The 23,659-nt window shown below is 38.3% G+C and overlaps 2 protein-coding genes across 2 annotated transcripts in view; both read left to right on the top strand.

Moving 5' to 3' along the window:
- Nucleotides 1-13,905, top strand: part of LOC123877890 (Down syndrome cell adhesion molecule-like protein Dscam2) — a 77,903-nt gene extending 63,998 nt beyond the window's left edge. The window contains exon 4 of the mRNA XM_045924844.1: nt 13,599-13,905. Coding sequence (XP_045780800.1) covers nt 13,599-13,773 — 175 coding nt within the window. The 3' untranslated portion in view covers nt 13,774-13,905. The remainder of the gene's footprint in view (nt 1-13,598) is intronic.
- Nucleotides 13,906-14,288: 383 nt separating this feature from the next.
- Nucleotides 14,289-23,659, top strand: part of LOC123877861 (Down syndrome cell adhesion molecule-like protein Dscam2) — a 97,217-nt gene continuing 87,846 nt past the window's right edge. Inside the window, exon 1 of the mRNA XM_045924794.1 lies at nt 14,289-14,579. Coding sequence (XP_045780750.1) covers nt 14,564-14,579 — 16 coding nt within the window. The 5' untranslated portion in view covers nt 14,289-14,563. The remainder of the gene's footprint in view (nt 14,580-23,659) is intronic.

The following is a 23,659-nucleotide window of genomic DNA, read 5'->3' on the forward strand; positions in this document are numbered from 1 at the left end:
GCTTTTTGTTCGTGGCTTAACGGAATTTCATAATCTACGAGTACGAACGGTCTACTTTGACCTATGTACGTTGTACATGTCTTTATTCATGCAGTACAACAGGGCGGGTTAAGGAAATAAAGACAGGAAAAGGATCAAGGACAAATCTACCGGAACTTCAGACACAGAGGAAGGTACTTCAGATGCGTTTTTTCACTCGCTACAAATAGTTATTAAAATATTAAAAACCACTTGAACTTCCATGCCAATTGTATTAAAATACATCATGTTCAACACAAAAATGACTCTGAAAAATAGGTCTTTTGTTTTGTTTAGTTCGTAGAATATAGTTTAATTCATAGAATACGACGATTTCTGCGTTACTATCCAGAGTAAGTACTGTATGATTATACAGAAGTAATATTTTACATTTTTAATATCCTCCCACGCTCCGCAGCACTGTAACGCAATAATACGTCGGAGTGACACGGAGTGCAGCTTCCAACAGCAAAAAGGAGACACCCTCCGCGGAGTAACGTAATAATCTCTTCACATGGAACACTTCCTTTGAGATATTATCCGTATTCCGTACTAATTTTACATACATCCACTTCATTTAAAAACGTTTGTCGGTGTGTGTATCCAATTTCTAAAATCCAACACACTCGTCGAGCATCGCGCTGTTCTTGGTTGCCTGGAAGTAATCCAGAAAACCCAGAACCCGATTAGGGCCTTATTTTGTGCGTAAACTTTAGACAATAATACCTTTTTTAACCCCCGACCAAAAAAGAGGGGTGTTATAAGTTTGACGTGTGTATCTGTGTATCTGTGTATCTGTGTGTCTGTGTATCTGTGTATCTGTGTATCTGTGTATCTGTCTGTGGCATCGTAGCGCCTAAACGAATGAACCGATTTTAATTTAGTTTTTTTTGTTTGAAAGGTGGCTTGATCGAGAGTGTTCTTAGCTATAATCCAAAAAAATTGGTTCAGCCGTTTAAGAGTTATCAGCTCTTTTCTAGTTTTCTTGTAGAAAAGAAGGTTACATAACCGTTAGATTCTTAATATTAAGTCAATTGACAAATGTCAAGCTGTCAAGATGGACGTTGCCTAGATATACATTATTATTTATTTAAAAATGATGTTTTGGAAAATGTTTGGAAAACTCCAAGTTTTTGAAAGTTATCAGCTCTTTTCTAGTTACTGTAACCTTCACTGGTCGGGGGTGATGAAAATTTTTAATTTACACTTGTTACTCCATTAGGGGTAGAATTTTCAAAAATTCTTTCTTAGCGGATATCTACCGATCCGTCCCGTATAGTTGGAGCTGCGCGTTGATAGATCAGTCAGTCATCCTTTCCTTTTATAATATGTATATTTAGATTTAGCACGCACATAGCATGAATACCGGAGAAAGTCCTAGGCTTTATACTACAGAGATTTTAAGATTTGAAAAATCGGTCAAGTGTGAGTCGTACTTGCACACGAAGAAAGAAATGACAAGTATTTTTTTTTTTCATGGTAGCCATTTTGAATTTTTTATTATTTGTTATTATAGCGGCAGATTCTGTGAAAATATCAACTCTTTACTTATTATGGTTCCCGCTGACAGACAGACAGAGGACGGTCGGACAGCGGACGTTTAGTCATAGAGTCCCGTGTTGGCACACTTCGAATACGGAACCCATAAATATTGGCGTTGGATTTAAACCATCTAGAAGAACCATCCATCTTGAAGTCGGTTAAAAATAAGATATCCTGCGCGTAGCTCATAACGTAATAATCTCTTCACGTCGGAACTCCACGAGGCTTCCTCTGGATCTAATTGGTTAAAAGCAGCCCAAAATTATTCTTAAAACTATGCTCATAAAGTCTTTTTTCCACTGGCTGGGTTGAGATGAATTCGCAATACCTACTACTGGGTTAATTAGAGGGATGGCTCGAGATAGCATGTTTACGAGCTTGAATATTATTTAATGTTGACTTACAAAGAAAAGTTCGTTTCAACGGATAAATTGTCAACTCTTTTCCATCTTTATACCTTCATTAGTCTGTGGTTTATTGTGGAACTCTTTGTGTTTGTTACGTTTTGTTTGTCAGCGAGCTTTAGCCGATTCATTAGTGAATTAAAGAGCAAAGAACGACGGAAGTTAGTTAATGCTTGAATAGATGCAAAGAGCGACGGGAATTACTTATTTCATAGTATACCTATCACTATAGCTTATTATCATAAGCACAAATTAAGAGTGTTTGTTTGTTTGTTGGTCTGTCCTTCAATCACGCCGCAACGGAGCAACAAATCTACGTAGTTTTATTGTTAAACATCTAGAGAGTGGCATAACCTCCTTTTCATAAAAATTATAAAGTTCAGGATTTTACAATCAAAACCCATGCGGACGAAGTTGCGGGCATCAGCTATGTACAGAGTACTATTTTAAGTCCATATTTGAATGGTTATACTTTTATCGTGCGGGAGCCGTGTCGTGTAAGTAAGCTACGACCTTATGTGTCAGACTACGTATCTGTTGGCATACTTTAAGTAGACTGGCATAATTATTATGATTATAGTACGTTGGCGGAATATTCTAGGTATTCTGGTATTGTAAGAGTATTAGGTATCTACCTACTAATTCATCAAGATTAAGTAAATTCTATATGTATAGAGCTCTCCTTAATTTTATCTAAACTAAGCACTTGGCGCTTAATGGTAGAGCGTTAGGATTCCGCGGTAATCTGCGGGATTCCAGCTATTTACATAATTCTCTCAGGGCGGGTTAATGTATACAGTATTTACTTGTTCAGGGTTATATAGCTTAAGAGTAAGTGTGTCGAGTCCACGGGCTTAGGTGCTTCCGCGCTTTCATAATATTAAAGACTAGGACTTTCATAATATTATAGTCGGACGTTTACGAACTAAGCACTAAACGTCAAATTCAGTTAAAGATTATTATTATTCATCATTATCCACCGCTAGAAGTCCACAGCTGGACTTAGGTGTCTTGTACAGACTTCCACAAGCCACGGTTTTGCGCCGCTATCCAGTGATCCAATGCCTACCGATTTTTCGAGTTATATGCCCTGCCCATTGCCACTTCAGATACTCTGGTTCAGCTACGGATCTCCCCATTTCAGAGAAACTCCAAGAATAGCTCTCTCCATCATCGCCCGATACAAAGATTATTATTAGTTACTGAAAAACATTGCATATTTATAGGGTTCTATATACGAAGGTTGGCAACAGGACTCCATTACTAAGCCTCCTTTGTCCGTCCATCGTCCGTCACGCCCTATCACGTCCTATTACGCTTACCTCATAAACCGTAATAGGTTAACCGTAATAGTATCAATATACTTAGTTAAAATTTTCACAGAATGTAATTTCAAAATAGCTGCAATGCAATATCTTGTACGATGATACGGAGCCCTACCTACAAATCCGACACGTACTTGGCCAGTCTTTATTTATCTTTTGCGACATTTCTTTGGAACGTAAAATAATTGTAAAAGAAACTTATAACAAGGCTCGGAGCAGGAAAGCGGCTAAGGCGTAATCGAGTTTCGATAGTACAAACAATTTCCTGTAATTTTTCCCGTTTCTTTGATCGCAAGCCAAGCAAGATAATTTAGTGATTCTGAAACAAAGCTCTGCGGATTAAATAATTACTTTAAAAAAACGCTGCTATTATGACGTAGCCATCCGTTAAGCAAGATGTTAAAATAGGGATTAGTTTGTGTAGTACGTGCACACACAAATATTTATACTACTTTCTAGAAGGCGAAGTTATACCGGAAAGAGCAGCGTTGGAAGATAGGTATCTGACTAAGTGGATAGATGACATCAAACGAGTCGCAGGGAGCCGCTGGATGGCGGCGGGCGGTGCAAGACCGTGGCGTGTGGATGTCCCTACAAGACACGCATTATGTACGCGACAGGTTGACATGGCAATCGGGGTATGAGACGGGGCGTCCGCACATCACCCACGCTATCCCGCAGCGGGTCCCCACCTCGATTGCCATGTCGATTTGTCGCGGACTATATTAATATGTCCGAGTGAACTAGTGAAGGAACTCTCGGTTTGATCCTGGATCGACAGTTATGTCAAATATTAGGTTATGAGTGCCTATAATTATATAATAGCCTATAATTTTTCTTTGATTTCTTTCTAGCGTCAAATGTATATGAACATATGTCGCCTGCAATGACGCCGAAGCGTTGACGTTCTGACAAGTTCCCGTAACTACCGTGTAGGTACTGTGCCTATGCCCAGCCGTGGACGTTTGAAATTTTCCGGCGTGGCACATATTTTAAACAACTTGATCTTTAATCATCATGATTGGATTACACGTCTGTTGTGTTAGAATTTAAATGTAACAGCCAAGGGTAAACATTTTTCGGTATTTCACAAACTCAATTATATCCGGGATGCACCTATCGTTTCCCTGGAGTGAACCGTTTTATAAAAGCGGAAAACACCAAGTTATCGTGTCGGTTGTTTTTTGTCCGGGGTGACACCGGTCCGGGTACCCGGATAAATGACACGTCATCTCGGGATTTACGGCTCGCCGGAAACTTTCCAATTCAGGTTATTTTTTCGAACAGAGTTAAATCGTACGTAATCGCGATTGTGATTAAAGTAATGAAATATTTTCAATTACAGAGAGCGGAAAAACTATAAGATTTTTTATTTACTGACCAAACATTTTTGTTATCGGCATCAAAAGCGGCTCAAAATAATCCGATTATGAATAATCATCTGTCTGTTCCCACAGAGCTCGCAATCGGAATATAATTCACCGCTTTGTTTTCAAAGGAAACAGTATAAAAGTGGATAAGAAATTGCTTTCTGAAATTGGTACGATCGCGTCCCGCTGGTGCTTTGCTTTGGCCTCGGTAATAAATTTTGTATTAACGAGCTTATGAAGTTATGACTTTACAAACTTACCCCACGTCCTTGTTTGCGTAGAGTTATCTTTACAGATTTTAAGTTTTATTATACATAATAATGTATTCTAGTACTTTTACTGCTTCGGAAAACCAGCAAAATACGTATAAGGTATGTATACGTATTAAGAGCCTTGATAGCTCAATGGTTGAGGAGCGGAATGAATTCCGAAGCGCGGTTCAAACCCCACCCGTTGCACTATTGTCGTACCCACTCCTGGCACAAGCTTTACGCTTAATTGGAGGGAAAAGGGGAGTATTAGACACGATTAGTATGGCTAACATTCTATAAAAAGAAAATAAAAAGTTAGGGATCCGTAGCTATGTCAGTTGCTTTGGCAGAACTGTGTAAGGAACCTCTATCTAAATATTTAAAAACGAACGAACGAACGAAAACGAACGACAAGTGCGCAAACGAAGGGTTCCGTATCCTCGTACAAGACACACCTAACACTAGATACTTTTCAATTTTTAAATTTGCATGGAGGCCATTTTGAAATTCAATGACTTGGTTTTCATTATTTTTGTTGTTATAGTGGAAATAGAAATACACTCTGCAATTCTCTACCTAATACGATTTATGAGATACAGCCTGCTAACTGACAGACAGACAGACGGACGGACCGCGGAGATTTTAGAGTATGGAACCCTAGAAATGCAATTTACCTTAGATTATTATGTAGGCCCAAAAAGTAAAATGCAGTAGCCTACACCCCTGATTGAAAACAGTGGTCTAATACCTATTTGATGGTGGCAGTAAGAAATGCTGACAGAACAGATGGCTATTGCTATAGGACGGGCCCCTCAAGGACCCTCGGAAGCACAGAGACGTGTCCTAATGACGCGATGCCCTTTGAGCATTAGCCCGTGAAAATTGACGAAGGGACTGATGCGTGGTGCAAGCTATAGGAGGTGTACTTGACCTCTTTTACTCTACTATGGCAAAGGCAAAAGGAAAGGTTTTGATTTTAGCAGTCTATGTATGTATGTTTCTATGTAGTATGTTTGTATTTATGTATGTTCCACCGTAGTGCCCAAACTACCGTTTAAGTTTTAAAATCTCACAAATTTCAGTTAAGAAAGTCAGGAATACTTAATAAATAAAACTAGACAATACCCGCGACCCAAGTCAACTAACTTTTTAAATTATATGGAATATTTGTTTTCCAGGATAAAAATTTGTCATTTTCTTGATCTTTAATCCATTTATCTATCCAAAAAATCATTTCGATCTGTTGCTCCGTTGCAACGTGATTAAAAAACACACTTTGCCATTTAAATTTAAGATAAGATAAGAATTAATTAAGAATCTTGTAAAATTAATGTGAATAAATAAATTAAAAAAAAAAACTAACCATCGCTGCCCATAATATAATTATCGTAGCAATGGGTAGTGATAAACTCTGGTATTTATAATTTGACTAGTTCACTATAACTAATAGTTTTACCAACCAATATCAACATCACTAGGTATTATTAGTAGTGAGGTTGATATTGGTAGCGGTAAAGCGCTATAAGCTTATGACTTACGGACCCCACTTAGTCCTCGCGAATATTACAATTGTCGCTACGTGGGAACCTTCAGGGTGGCTCGAGCCTCAATATCCGGTGACCCTGAATAAAATATATGTTTCACACTTACACGGGCTTTTGTTTCCAAATTGTGACGTGATGGAAAAGTTTCCTCGTATCAAAACGAGTGCTAATGGCCCAAATACTGAAGCTTATACTACTAATACTTGTTTTAAAACATGGGGGAAAAATCAAAAATTGATAGAGTTTGGTAATTGGCTGACCTCTCACATCTTTGAGAATACTATAGAGTTCTCTCAGATGGCCAGGTTTCCTCACGATGTTTTCCTTCACCGTTAAAGCAAATGATATAGCTTAAAACGTATACAAACCACTAAGTTATTACCGTTTTCTATCTAATTTTTTTTAGTCTATTTTAGATATTTGAGTATTTTGAAACTTAGTTATCTTTATATTTAAGTACTTGGACAACGGTAATCACTTAACATCAGGTGACCCGCCTGTTCATTTTATTTAAAAAAAAATATTTTTAAACGTTTTTAAATTTAAAAGTGTGGAACTAACGCTTTCCTTTGCAACTTATTAGTATTGGTGAAAGCAAGTAAGTACATAGAAAACCAATCAATTCTTCAAAGAAGTGATCGTTGAAAAGTGTCCTCAAGAAAATAGCATCACGTCGAAGCTCAATCTCGAATGGAAATTGAAGATAAAGTCCTTGAGCACGTTCGGACAAAGGCTAAATCACACTAATATTATAAAGGCGAAAGTTTGTATGTATGTGTGTGTGTGTGTGTATGTTTGTTACTTCTTCATGCAAAAACTACTGTATGGATTTGGCTAAAATTTAGAATGTAGATAAATTATACCCTGGATTAGCGCATAGGCTACTTTTTATCCCGAAAAATTAAAGAGTTCCTACGGGATTTTTAAAAAACCTTCATCCACGCGAACGAAGTCGCGGGCATCAGCTAGTCTAAATATATAGATGGAAAAGCTGACTGACTGACTGCCTGATCTATCGACGCACAGCTCAAACAACTGTGCGGATCGGGCAGCAATTTGGCATGCAAATAGCTTTTATGACGTCCGCTTCCGGTAAGAAAGGATTTTTGAAAATTCAACCCTAAAGAGAGTAAAATAGGGGTTTGAAATACGTATGTTTGCAGTCCACGCGGGCTAGTAAGTAATAGTTTTCTAGGGTACCTTATAATATGTGCAATCTGCCAATCCGCACTTGACCAGCGTGGTAGACTATGGCTTATGGACCTTCACATTCTGAGTAGTCAGTAGTAAGTCGAAGTGTATTGATGATAATGATGATGATGAAATATCAAAAACTTCAAGAATTTTAAAATCTTTTGTGTTTACAAAATAATTTCGATTTGAAATACACCGTGATGATAAATTTAAAAGATAATTTTGTGCGAACTTTTTCCGGAATTACCTACGTGCCCCTTTATAATGAGAAAGCAAATGATATAATTTATGTGAAAACTTTTAACGACTTATTGCCATGCTTTACGTCTTTTGTTTTATATTACAGTACTTGCAACCGTTCCTACTAATTTTTTTTTGTTGTGTAACATAAATAAATTTAATGTAAAATAAACTTTTTTAAAGTCAATTATTAAGGTTTATTATTAATTATTATTATTCAAGTCAACGGGAAGTACCCTATAGGTTTTAATTCCCTTGGCAGGTCTTGACTGACACGACAGACAGACAACGAAGTGATCCTATAAGGGTTTTTTGCTCCGGCGATACAGAACCCTAAAATTGTAACAGTTACCCCTCATTATAACTAGTAGTAAGTTTAATATTTGTTCTACACAGGTTACCCAAGTAGGAATATTATTGGACGTTATAGGCACCTATTCATAGTATATATTCCCGAAATAACTACTTTATCTGATGTTTTCGTACAGGCAGACATTTCCCTAGGGGAAACACCATATCGCTAAGTCAACGATATTTGTAGAAGAAATTCTAGATCAGCACATCTACATTTCTATGAGCACTAGACAAATATTTTATGTGTCTAGCTAGGTAGTCGCTTTGAACATGCGACGTTATTTTGGCAATTTTCCTCACAGAAACGCGAGCAAAGCAACTTTTATATAAAATTAAGATATTTAACATTACAAGCAGCTTAAATTCAAACTTTTATATTATAATATTATCTCTCAGTCAAGTCAGCCTTTGACTGCAATCTCAAAGTTTTACCTCTTTCAGTCTTTAAAGTTTTACCGATAAATATATTTAACGTCAAATAAGGACCGAAAGTCATTAGTTATATTCATATAATAATATTATCCATTAGACTAAGCACAGGAATTATAGCGAGCTTCAATTGACCAAAACTTGTATCGGAAATCAATTATATTATTATGTATTATAATTAAATTAGTAGGTACAGTCAAGCATACTGATTAGGTACTAGTTATCTCTAGATATCATAATACAACTACATTCCGTCGATTTCTGGTATCAGTAATGTGGGAATTTATATTTTCTAAATTATCTCTGGTCTGGTCTGGTGGAAGGCTTCGGCCATGGCTAGTTACCACCCTATCAGCAAAACCTATCGCCAAGCGATTTAACGTCCCGGTACGACGCCGTGTAGAACCCGATTAGGGGTATGAAGGGTTTGATAAAACTGTTATACCCCTTCCAAGTTAGCCGGTTTCAATGATTGCATCATTATTTACCATCAGGGTTGAATTGCATTAGTTTTGCTCTAACTGCAGCATGCCGATTTCTTATCAAAGAGGTACTTAACTCTAAAATAAATAAATCCCCAGATTCTTGGACAACCATACCCTCTTTATAAGCTATTCAAAAGATAGTTTATGTTCAAACTGCATACATAGCATTAGATATTCCCTCAGTCGCAGCATGTGTCTTGCCAGCACGGCAGCCCGCAGCGAACAAGAACCGTTCTGTGCATATTATAATATGTGCTGCATTCGCTATTGCAAACATATTTTTACCCGACTATGGTACATGTGGTGATAGCCTAGACGTTAAGATGTTATGTAGGTACGATCCGATCACTCGTCTCTAATTTTCCCAGACCTTCGTTATTTTATAAAAGCTGAAAGTTACTCTGCCTATTGTCCACAACACAGGGAGAAACGATCAGCGAATATGAAGTTCAGAACATGGTGGCTTTGTCAGATAACGGGTTTTCGAATTTTTTCCTTTACTTGTGCTATAAGAACAACCTACCAACCTACCTGCCAAATTTCATGATTCTAGGTCAATGGTTACAGGTTTAGTTATAGGTTTGCTTGATAGATAGATGGATAGACGGGCAGACGGACATACAGACAGACACACAACAAAAAGTTCCTACAAGGTTTCCGTTTTTCCTTTTGAGGTACGGAACCCTAAAAATTGCGTTGAAACAATTCAATTTAATAACAAACACGCTTCGGCTATTAAGTTGTTTAATTTTCCCATTCTCGTTTTTTCATCTTGAATTTTAATCTAGCTAGTGACATCCCAGGGGGGGAATTAGACGAGGAGCCAATTAGTCTCTGGGGGGAGGAAATTTATTAATTAAGCCATTCTCGAGCGAAGCGACGACTTGTGACAAAAATTAGTTTCTGCGGTTGCTATGGGTGACACTTTGAACTTTTGTTATTGAACAATTAGCTAAACTGTGCTTTAGTGGCGTGCACGCTATAGAGGCACAAAAGCACTCTTTATCCTAGTTGAAAAAGCTCAACCAATCAGTCAGTCAGATTTCCTTTTATATATTAAGATAAATGTGAAAGAGTGTCTTTCTATCAATCTGCTAGTTTTTCACTGCCCCTCTGGTAATACCAACATAATATTTCATTTCACATTAATTAAAATAATGATTAAAAGTCATTATGATTTTCCAATTATCTCATAAGAACCTGTCTCTGAATTGTTACATTAAAACGAATAATAATTCTTGTTTACAGCATTTAAGATTATAGTTAAACTAGAGACTAGAAACTTAGCAAGAAATAACACGACTAAGGTAGATTTTTAGAAGCTGGAACAAACTTTTGTATAAAGTTTTATTCACAATTCAAAGAGCCAGTTTTTCTTTAAAAAGTTATAAATGAATTCAAAGATAACCAAGCGCCCGTCATATTAAATTACGAAAGGAGAAAATGATATAACATTTTTATCTTCCAACGTCCCTTGGCTAAGTATTAGTACCTATATACGCACTAATTACAGAGTGCGGTCGCAAGAGGCCTCAACTCGAAACGTCATTCTGCAAAAATAATTTTACAAAAATGTTTTTTACAAAAAATAGTTTCACATCGAGCTGGGTTGACGCCCTTGAAAGTTCCGCGCGGCGTTTCACAGATTTTAACGAGAGTAGAGATGAATCAAACTTTTTGTAAGTTTTAAAATATTTGTATGGATTCAGATTTACTTACTTGTACCTATATCATCCGAATGAACTAGTTTGGTGTAAAATGCATCTATACTTATCGTAAGATTTTTGACTGGCTAAAAATAAAGAGTATCAGTTTGACCTGTTTAAGTATGTAGTAGGTATAATTATTAAGTTTGTACGTCGCAAATCATTCGGGTTTTTACCTATTTTACCCCCATAGGGGTTGAATTTTCAAAAATCCTTAACGGACGTCTACGTCGTAATATCTATCTGCATGGCCAGCCCAATCCGTCCAGTAGTTTGAGCTGTTCGTTGATAATCATTCAGTCAGTCAGCATTCCGTAAGTTGAATCAATATGTCTCATTAGGTAGTTTCATCAGGTTTGTTTCAGCATGTTATCACACGACATAAACAAAGAATTGAAGAGTCGAGTGTTGTTACTTCAAATGACATCGGAGATCGATTGAGGAAGCAATTTGCATAAACAGGTTACACCGACCGAGTCAAAGGGAATTGACGAATATTCAAACGGACGTTTTTCTCTGATTCTCATTGATTATGCAAATTAGTCATCTGGAAAAGGTGGGGTCGTATCTACTAATGAGATTGACTTTGAATTTGACTATAACAACAAAGCTACGAGTAAACCTAGACCTTAATGCGAAAGTGTGTCCGTCTGTTTCTTTTTCAAAGTCCATCCGTTTAAGCGATTTTGGGGAAAGGTACAGAGATAGAAGAATTTAGGAGACGGACGTAGGCTACATAGCTTTTTATACCAATAAAACAAAGAGTTCAGCTAAGGGACTAAAAAAAATCAAAATCCATGGGGATGAAAATGCGGGCATCCCTGAAACGGATATAGGCTACTTTTTACCCCGGGAAATCAAAGAGTTCCCAGATTTCTAAAAAACCTATATCCTCGTGGACGTAGTCAGTGGCATTATCTAGTTATTATCTCTAAGATGAAAGTTTTCAAGAAATATGATCAATTGCTTTCAGGCATGATTTTAATTTTATTCTTTGGTAGGTTATACAATCTTGTTGGAAAGGTAATTTATATCGTTGAAAATTCTTACCTGCGTTTCTGTGTATTCTCAAAACCTTTACAAAAAAGAATACCTAAGCACACCGTTTTTTAAATAACCAATTTACTTATCCAATTTGTTTTGTCTTTACAAAAGAAGTTTGTTTTTTTCTAGAAAATCACATCCCGAAAATCCTTTAAGAAAAAAGAAATTTCAAACAAGCCAGGCAGGAAAACATTTTTTTTCTAAAATGTGTTTAGGTCTCAATGTACGCCTGGAGTCATGATAATCCTTTATCTAATAACTAAGTAAAAAAGTTTTCTTATCTTCTTCATGTACCTACATAATAAGAAAAGTTTATTAATCACAAAACTAGAGATAAATTGTAATCTTACGTTAGTGTCGTGTTAAATAGCTTTCTAATTAAACTTATATAAAAGGGCTTTTTGGATAAAAATGATCTACCTAGCAACAACGGCCTAGCCGTTGGGGGTGGTTGGGGTTAGTAAGTTAATATAGACAGTAAAGTTTCATTTATGACGTAAACACTTAGAAAATTCCAATGAAATTATAGAAAAGAACGACTTTGTTGAAATTGACTCTTTTTTCATTTTAAACCAATAGCCTTAATACTTATTTTATGGATATTACTTGAAAAATTAAGAACTTTTCATAAAAACTTTCATCCTCTACTTAACCTTCTTAGGGATAGAATTTCCAAAAATCGTTTTTATTAAGCGCCCGGTACAGCTAAAAGGAACCTACTGCAAAATAAGTTTCTATCCCAGCCGGTAAGATCAGTTACTCAATCAGGACAGTTTTTTTTATATAAATATTTATTTATTTTTGTATTATTTTACCTGTAGTCCTATAGATTAAAAGACATTCACACCAACTAGAATGTTACGCTAGTTTACTAAAAACTTATACGGCGAGCTAAACCCTGGCGAGGTAATGGCAACAACAAAGGGATTTTTCCGCTTTGTGCCTCGGATTCACTCGCGTCAGTTGTCCTCAAATATTCACAACGTAGCTTTAAATATTCCCGTGTCAGGACTCGGGGCTCCAATTACAAGCACCCTGTATACTTTTTGTCGATACGCGCGGCGGCGCGGCGATGCGAGCCTTTCCATCTCGTCCTTTTTTCGACGTAACGGAAATGAAAGACTGAAGTCTGGAATAATTTAGATGAGACTTTTATAAGGCTATTTGGGATTCGTTTTTAACCCCCGACCCAAAAAGAGGGGTGTTATAAGTTTGACGTGTGTATCTGTGTATCTGTGTATCTGTCTGTGGCATCATAGCGCCTAAACGAATGAACCGATTTTAATTTAGTTTTTTTTGTTTGAAAGGTGGCTTGATCGAGAGTGTTCTTAGCTATAATCTAAAAAAATTGGTTCAGCCGTTTAAGAGTTATCGGCTCTTTTCTAGTTTTCTTGTAGAAAAGAAGGTTAGATAACCGTTAGGTTCATAATATTATGTCAATAGACAAATGTCAAGCTGTCAAGATGGACGTTGCTTATATACATAATTAATTATTAGAAAATGATGTTTTGGAAAACTCAAATACTTTGGATCGTCGGGGGTGTTATAAATTTTTAATTTACACTTGTAGTTTTAATTTTTCCAGAGAAAAATTATGTCAATGTTTGGTACGCTTATAATGTTGTACGTCTGCAGCTATTCTATCAATTCTATCACAGAATATATGAGGGATTATGTTGTATTCCTTTTCAGACAAGTGCTCGACAATGGCACGCTGTCGTTCCTGCCCTTCGCCGCGGCACAGTACCGACAGGACGTCCACAGCACGGTGTACCGGTGCCGCGCACACAACACGCACGGCGCCATCGTGTCGCGGGACATGCGCACACTTGCAGGTCAGCTCATTGCCTTGTACACAGACAATTAGTGCTCAACAACGGCACGCTGTCGTTCCTGCCCTTCGCCGCGGCACAGTACCGACAGGACGTCCACAGCACGGTGTACCGGTGCCGCGCACACAACACGCACGGCGCCATCGTGTCGCGGGACATGCGCACACTTGCAGGTCAGCTCATTGCCTTGTTCACAGACAAGTGCTCAACAACGGCACGCTGTCGTTCCTGCCCTTCGCCGTGGCACAGTACCGACAGGACGTCCACAGCACGGTGTACCGGTGCCGCGCACACAACACGCACGGCGCCATCGTGTCGCGGGACATGCGCACACTTGCAGGTCAGCTCATTGCCTTGTGCACAGACAATTAGTGCTCAACAACGGCACGCTGCTGCCCTTCGCTGCGGCACAGTACCGACAGGACGTCCACAGCACGGTGTACCGGTGCCGCGCACACAACACGCACGGCGCCATCGTGTCGCGGGACATGCGCACACTTGCAGGTCAGCTCATTGCCTTGTACACAGACAATTAGTGCTCAACAACGGCACGCTGTCGTTCCTGCCCTTCGCCGCGGCACAGTACCGACAGGACGTCCACAGCACGGTGTACCGGTGCCGCGCACACAACACGCACGGCGCCATCGTGTCGCGGGACATGCGCACACTTGCAGGTCAGCTCATTGCCTTGTTCACAGACAAGTGCTCAACAACGGCACGCTGTCGTTCCTGCCCTTCGCCGCGGCACAGTACCGACAGGACGTCCACAGCACGGTGTACCGGTGCCGCGCACACAACACGCACGGCGCCATCGTGTCGCGGGACATGCGCACACTTGCAGGTCAGCTCATTGCCTTGTGCACAGACAATTAGTGCTCAACAACGGCACGCTGCTGCCCTTCGCCGCGGCACAGTACCGACAGGACGTTCACAGCACGGTGTATAGACAAATATGTTCAGCTAGGACTCACCTACTCGTTTACTCGGTATATTTATTTTAAAAAACATCACTGGTTCAATAAATATTTAAACTAAAAATGCAACATCATTTTACACAACAAAAAACCTTCCCTATTTTTAAATTTCCTTTGTTGTCAACGCAAATAAAATTCTCGCAAAAAATATTTCAATGTTGACTGATTACTACCGGGAGTAAAAGCGTCGTATTAAGTGTTAACCCATTGTTAACTCCGCTGTTAATGCACTCCATTGCACCCTCACATTATAGCCAAGTGACAATTATTTTAAAAATCCCTCATGGTCCAAGATCCCAGCACCACCAGACGTTACTTTTTTTTCTTTTTTTTTTTCTTTTTTGCCGAGTAAAAAAATGTGTGGAATAGAGTATGTGTTAATATGAACTTTTATGAACGTACGCACATATATTAATATGTTTCGGCGGCCAAAATCACTTATCAGATATCAGCTGCTAAAGGTACGTAAAAAATTTACCCACTTTTCTTAAAGTCCGAGTGCCGATTTATGTGCACGTTTTACAGAATATTGTTAATAATTAATGTTCAATACTACCAGACGCTTCCCGTTGGCGGTTATTTTCGCCAGACGCTTTAAAATTTGAAAAAAAATGACATATTTAATCTTACTAATTTAGTCTCAGTTGTAATTTTTATATTATGATACTTAGGAAACATTAAGGTAAGGTTTCGGACTTTAAGGAAAGTGAGTTATGTTTTACGTACGTTTTAGAAGCTGATACCTACCTTTAAATTGGCAGTCGTTTCATCACAAGCTAGCAAATATTAAGCGTACGTTATACACTACTCTGTGCCACACATTTTGTGTCTCAGAAAATAAGTAACGTTTGGCGGCACTGGGATGTTGCAGCCTCACATTATATCCAAGTGACAATTATTTTAAAGGTCCTTACTTTTAATATACGTATGAATTAAAAATCACTCGACACTCCTTCACAGTCTTTACAAATAAAATAAAAAAGAGCCTTTTGATTTATTTTCATGGGAATTTGCAGCGTATTTCGAAGGTGATAATGATGAGAATCCCATGTACCGTGAGCGACATATCGAACCCATTTAGTATCAAGTAGCAGGCGCCCCTTGTTAAAACGACGCATCCCAGCGACTCGGCTAACGAAGTCAGTAGAGAGTTTAAAAAGGTGAAAAGTGGCACTGAACCGATCCTGGAGTTGTTTTAAGTGGAGACAGCTTAGAAAATACAACATAATATTTTCTGTTACCGATCGACAGAAACCTAGTAGGTAAGCTAAACTACAAAATTTTTAAATATGAATTTTAGGCAAAATTGTTTTTTCTGTTTTTAAAAGTAAGATTATTTAAATTAGAGCTTTAAAATCACCGAAATTACCTACGCCAATTCACCTTAAAGCCAAGGACACATCTAGCGGCAAATCGCCGTGGCATTCCGCTTAGGGACGCATCATAATATCTGCGCTGTTAAAGTGCCGAAGAAAATCTTAGGCTGCATCATCACTTGTTAGCAGGTCTGATTGCAATCAAGCGCTAGTCCATATGTTAAAAAATATGGCCTGCCCACTGCCACTTCAGCTGGCTAACTGAAATAGCTTTTGAGCTATTTCAGTCAGTTCAACGAATTTCCCTGTTACGGATTTTGTCCGTCAGCTTACCAACTTAGCTCGCTCCATAGAGCACGCTGAGTGACTTTGAACTTGTAGACAAGGCCAACTGATCAGTGTCCACGTTTCAGCACCATACATTATCACATGTAGGACACACTTATCACAAACTTCCGCACGAGTATTGGAGCGGAATTCTGCATGCGGATTTCCGTGCGCGGAGTTTCCGCTAGATATGCCCCTAGCTTAAACCTTGGTGATTCGACGCACGTCTTGCCAACTGCATGATTGCGGAACGGGACGGCATACTATTATCGAGGCTTGGCGACCAGTTCGTCTGTAATTTGCTGTCATGTGGAGTTCACTGGAGGCTGCCCTCTCGGCTACGTTCCATGTTCTATGCATGTCTGATATACAGGGGGCTTGATTTTGTGCGAGGACTCTGAATGAATGCCCGGCTGAGTTTGTTGTGGTACTTAATTTTATTGCATAATATGCTTACACTTATGACAATCATTAATTAAAAAAACAATGATGAGGTCTTAGTCGGAGCACACTTGCCTAGAAAATGTCTTTTACACTTAGATACATAATAAAACAGCTGTTTAAAAAATATTTCAAAATATTACCTACCTATTTTGAAACAGCGTCTGTCTAAGAATCGATCCCTGAGTGCATTTTCCGGTATACCACGATAATCAATATAAATTATATCATCATTGATGGTAATAATATTAAGTAAGAAAATATTACTATCCATATTATAAACGCGAAAGTGTGTTTGTTGGTTAACGTTGTTATTCAATCACGTCGCAACAGAGCAACGGATCGACGTGATTTTTGCATGGCCATATAGGTTTATTAGTCAAAAATTTAAAAATCAGACCGATTTAGGAAATTTCTATACTTTCATAATTATGCTTATATCAGGGAGTTGGGTTGTTTTGTAGTTAGTTACAAGTTCTGACTTCATTAAACTCATGCGGAAAGCATCTCTCTGTGTCCAAACAATTTTAAGTTTTCGTGCTGACTGTGGCTCCTTGCCTGGTAACTCATGAGAGATATTTAAACTAAACCTTATTTGAATTTCAAATCGCAGATATGTTCTACCTACCACCACAATATTCATTATATATGTGTATATTATGATTTACCACCTCTAATTATACCAAACTAAAATCCCCGATACCTACATCATTTTCACCTTTCGATAGCTATGCGATAAAAATAAATTATGACTGGTGCTTTCGTTATTTAATAAGGAAAAACTGACTGACTCAGTGATTGTCTGACTAACTGATATATCAACGCACACCTCAAACTACTGGACAGGTCAGGCTGAAAAGCATGCAGATATTAAAGCTGTTATGACTTAAACATCCGCTAAGAAAGTACTTTTGAAAATTCAATTTGAAATTTTAAACAGCTACTTTACCCCCTGTAAAGTAGCTGTTTAAAATTAGTGTAGTCTGAAATAGTTTGAAATCTGACATACGCTAGTTAACCCCCGTTTAATTTAATAAGATTAACTGTTATCGGCAGTTAGTAGTTCTCTCCACAAAGCTTTGTTCTTTTCCTTCCCTTGACTTTTTGATTTGCTTCATAAAATCCAATATAAGTCACATTTACAATCCTTTGACGTCACAAACACATTTTCTAAATCATATCTATAAAATACCTTTATTTCTTTGGAAAAATATGAGAAGGTTAGAAGTAGGTGTTCATCATTATCACGATCAACTCATCGCCGGCCCACTACTGAGATCTCCTCTCAGAAAGTGAACGGTGTAGGCCATAGTCCACCAGGCTGGTCATGCAGGTGTTACTTCGCGTAATACGGATCGTATCGTAAGGATCAAGCTTTGTGCATTGCACAACTCTATGAAATTTGTACATGCTGCCGGAGTGAATGTGCGTAGTGTATTGTATATTGCTTGCTTTTCCTGCATGTAAAGTAGTGGAAGGGCGTGTTGCAGCGTGTAATATACAGATTTATCTGGTTTAGTTGATAATAGCACAGTAGCAAAGTAAGCTTGATACTCCTGGTGTTTCGACGTCAAGATTGTTTTCATGAAAGCCGCTGGTCGTTGCTTCGGTCTTTGTTGTCGTCGTCGCCCAATATGCGTCAACTACTGAACATACGTCTCTTTGTAGGGACTTCCACACGCCACGGCCGTACGTCGCTTCAATCCAGTGCCACTAGGATTCGTTTGATATCTTCTGTCCACCTAGTAGACGGGCTAACAACACTACGCCATTCCAACACCGTAGACTGTTACCTAAACTCGACTCTTACGATTCCCATATCGTGTCGGGTAATGTAAATGCTACCTACACACTACATAAGCCCCTGGAGCGTGGCTTTGTGACGTCAGAGCGTTACAACAGCCTTTGAATAGGCTGGGATTCGATTTATTTACCAATATTCAGAGCTCGGCCTTTTACCACTCACGCCCTGTGCCCGCCGCAATCACCTGCCGGGCTCGAATTTAATTTTATAGTTTAATTTATTTGCAAATTCAATGGGGCTATGTGGGAAGGGGGCGAATATTTTTTTTTCCTACCATACAGCACCATTATAATATAATGGCAGCTTTATTGCTACAACCATCTAGACTATGGGCTAGTATGTAATTTAATTGTAGCTCAGACTTCTATTATGATTAATTTCTAAATTGAGTTTACAGTCCAATAACTGCTCTTAGTTTATTCTAATTCGTATTAGAAGCGATTAAATGAATTGAAAAAAAAGTTAGAAATTGTTTTTAACCACGGTAACCTGAGTGTTTACTCGTACACTTAATAGCAAGTTATTAGTAACCGGGCAGTGATTAAAGCCGGGCTCACGGCGAGCGAGAGCCGCGCTAATTAATGAGCTGCTTCGGATCGGATAATCGCCTCTGCAGCGCAGCGCGCAGAGTAGCGCACACTGTGCAAACACTGGCTGATTGCTGCGGTTAGCGGGGTTCTTATTAATACTGTTTAATTAATATTTTATTGGCACTTTGAAAAAACGCTTAGTTCTTTTAGCTACTTCAAAAAGATGAGATTTGTAATTTGAAACGTATTTTCAAACCGAAAAGACAGAAAGCGACATGACATACTTACATAGCTCAATAGTTTAGCAGATTTTCGAAAAATCACAAGGATACACTAACAATGCCCCTAGAGCAATAATTATTTTATTATCAGTAACGAACCAACTTGTAAAACATGCGTGGTACTTTTTAACTAAATAATATACAACGATATACGTAGTAATATACCCGCTTTGTACCCGCTGCTTTGTTCGGCAGAGTTGCATTCTTCGTGTAAAATAAGGTTTGTATCAGTACAGCCTTCGCGCTAACCCGATACGGGATAGCGCGGGTGACATGAGGGTGTGCGGGGCATCCCACCGCCTCATTCGGGCCGATTGCCATCTCGACCTGTCGCAAACAATAGGTACTAGTTAAGCACGGTATTTTCTCGAGGGCATGTAAAACTTTCTTTTGCAAGTCTTTTATCCGAACAAGCATGTTACCGAACTAACAAAGCTCATCGCAATCAAACTTCGAACTCACGTACCAGGCTAATGTGGTTATCGTTACGATAGCATACATTGCCCGTTCAACATCATTGTATCGACGTGATTATGGTGCACAGCCAGCGATATTGTTCGAAGCGATTGTTTGCGGGACGCAAGTTGGATGTTATCTCGTTATTGGTGTGCTTAAAGTTAGTTGGCTACTGGAGCGTGGTTTCTGGTTTGTGGTTTTGGAACATTTTCGTGTGAACTAATATACTAACTAGTTATTCGCCCCGAACTGAAAGTGCCTAGACCCGAAGTAGACTCGGAGACCTCGCTTCGCTTTGTAAATTATTTTGCACTATATACATAAATAATTAGCTAAAACCCACAAAAAATCGGCCAAGTGTGGGTAGGATTCAAAGGGATCAGGACCACCGTACAAGAAATAACACTTCTAATTTTATTAATGTTCATGGTGGCCATTTCGAAATTTTTAATATTTGTTGTTATAGCGGCAACCGAAATACGTCATATTATGTGACAACTCTCTACCTATCACGGTTCATGAGATACAGCCCGCTGACGGACGGACGGACGGATGGACAGCGGAGGCTTAGTAACAGGATCCTGATGGCACCTTTCGGGTACAAAACCCTAAAAACAAGGATTTGTAGATCTTGGCCACAATTGCATTGTTTATTGTAAGTAGGTCATATGAAAATGAAAATTATTTATGGGGCTAACTTATATGGGACTCAGCACTTATCACAAATCAACTCGCCCATCGCTTCAAAAAGTAGATTCTACTGAGAAGAGCCAGTAAAAACTCAACAGTTACTATAATTTGTATTTAAAATGAACAGTAAAACATCAATCCTATAAACTCGTAGATCTTCTAAAAATCCAATAAAAACTGTCTACTGCAACTTTTAATACCATTCTAAGCACTAGATTAAAAGTCGTTGTGTAAGCTTTCATAACTTTATTCCTGCATAAACTTTAGGTATTTAGCAACAAGCACGTACATTGCTTGGTAGTTTTTAACCCCCGACCCAAAAAGAGGGGTGTTATAAGTTTGACGTGTGTATCTGTGTGTCTGTGTATCTGTGTATCTGTGTATCTGTCTGTGGCATCGTAGCGCCTAAACGAATGAACCGATTTTAATTTAGTTTTTTTTGTTTGAAAGGTGGCTTGATCGAGAGTGTTCTTAGCTATAATCTAAAAAAATTGGTTCAGCCGTTTAGGAGTTATCAGCTCTTTTCTAGTTTTCTTGTAGAAAAGAAGGTTAGATAACCGTTAGGTTCATAATATTATGTCAATTGACAAATGTCAAGCTGTCAAGATGGACGTTGCCTAAATACATAATTATTTATTTGAAAATGATGTTTTGGAAAACTCAAATACTTTGGATCGTCGGGGGTGTTATAAATTTTTAATTTACACTTGTAGTTCTAAAACTTTCTTCTATACGAGCATTCTAAAACTAAAGCCGTTGCAATCAAACTTTGCAGTCACGTACCACGATGATGAGATTATCGTTGCCATCCAATGCTATCACATACATTGCTCATTCAGCGTCATTGTGTCGACTTGTTGTGTGAACGTGGCAAGCAATGTAGTTTAAAGTGATCGTATGTGTCATGTAAAATGGCGAGCTAGCCTGGTAGTTACGTAATTTATCGGTCAAGAGAGACTTGTTTGTATGGCTCTGTAAGCTATTATGGCTTCAGGGTTTATTGTACTGGCTCTGTTAGAGCTCAAAACTGCTATATTTTTTGGTATTAAAGATATACAGGCATGTTAGGTAGATTTATTATAGTTTTATTCGTTACTAAAAGATGACCGTAACTAGATAGAATTAGATTCTTTAAAATGCGATGGAAACTTTCAGTTTCTGGTATAAAAAGTAATCTATGTCCATCTCTAAGATAATTCTGTACAAACTTTTATCAAAATTACTTAAATGAAAAACCCGTGAAAACGAAACAGACAGACAGGTATAGTTTTGGATTTCATCTCCGTGCTTTTCGCATTTTTTATTGTATTGCGATGTATTGCGTGCAGAGAAATTGGTGATAGCCTAGTGGTTAATGCGTCGGTCTCTTGTTCGGAGGGTCGGGGATTCGATCCGGGGTATGCACCTCTACCTTTTTAGAGCTGTTTTAAGCATTTTAACTGTGAAGGAAAACATCAAGAGGGGGTGAAACTACTTCGATCCGTTGCTTCGTTGTGCCGTGATTGAAGGACAAACCAATGAACAAATACACTTTCGTATTTATGATATACATGTGATGTTCTATGTGATTGGGGGGACAGTTCTCTAAATAAATATTTTCCCAATATTTCATAATATACATCGATGATACTGAGACAATATTTCATGCAACAATACTGGGGAACCATAAATTACGAGTATGGATATTTTATCAAACGCGCGTCACAGCGGTGACGTCATCAATCAGCTAGAAAGGACATTTTGGAAATGGAATTTATGAGTGCCTACTATGTACGTCAATTGTATTTATCATCCTCGCATATTATAATATTATATCAACCAAAACGCTCCTAAGGAGCTAGAATGGCGGCCTTGCATCGTCAAGCGGATGGATGGACAGACGACAAACCCCTCCCCTCCTCAAATAGATAGATATACTATATTATTATGAAGAACCTCCTTAGAAGTGCAACGAGACTTATGAAGATAGCTGTCATCTTTCGATTGTCATGGATACATCACGTCAAACAATCATTAATTAATTGTTGATATCTCAAGCTCTACAATTTCGATATCTTCCTACGATTATATTATTCCAAATTGCCCTTTTTGTTCATTTTATAAGAATATTATATCAATTTCATATACATACTAGTATAGCTGCTGAAATGGACTAAGAGCCAACGGGGGCCATTCGTTATTTTATCAAAACTAAAAGTTTCGGTATGTTGTATTGTCCCCAACACAGAAGGGAACGGTCAGCGATTGTCAAGTTTGGATCATGGTGGCTTTGGAAGATAATAGGTTAGAAAGGAGTCAAAAATCTTACGTCAAAGTATAAAGACTAATTTTTTAATTTTTTTCTTCGGAACAGTATTAGAAATCGTGTCATACATTGCCAGACACTTAGGTTGAAATCTATAGAGTGCACTTTGACTTTGCTTAGACTTAAGTTTCAGTTAAAACGAGACAGATTTATGCCAGCGGTATAACGCTGTCTCGTTTTAACAGTCTCAAGTCTGAGCAAAATCAAAGTGTGCTCTATAGATCTCAGCCTGAGTGTCGTGGCAACCCCCTGCCAGAGGCTTTAATAAAATAACGAAGGTCTGCCTTGGCTCTCTCTCAAAACCGTTTTATTTGACTGAACGTGTGCACAAGATAGATTCGCACTCGATCTCCATACTTCCCCCACGCTGCATGTGGTTTGTGAGTTATAGAGAGCCTAAAGTAACTTTGCGTAGCATTAAGCGTAGCGTTTTGCTACGAAGCTGCGTAGACTCAATTTTTACCCAATATTTATCTTAATAATTAAGTTTCCTTATAACATGGTCAATGGTCATATTATTCCTTCCATTATAATCATACTAGCTGATACCCGCGACTTCGTTCGCGTAGATGTAGGTTTTTTAAAATTCCCGTGGGAACTCTTTGATTTTCCGGGATAAAAAGTAGCCTATGTGCTAATCCAGGGTATAATCTATCTCCATTCTAAATTTCAGCCTAATCCGTCCAGTAGTTTTTGCGTGAAGGAGTAACAAACGTACACACACACACACACACACACACATACAAACTTTCTCCTTTATAATATTATTATAGTGTGAAGTGTGATAATTAAACCAT

The sequence above is a fragment of the Maniola jurtina genome, chromosome 2 (genome assembly GCF_905333055.1).
Source record: "Maniola jurtina chromosome 2, ilManJurt1.1, whole genome shotgun sequence".
Lineage (NCBI taxonomy): Eukaryota > Metazoa > Arthropoda > Insecta > Lepidoptera > Nymphalidae > Maniola > Maniola jurtina.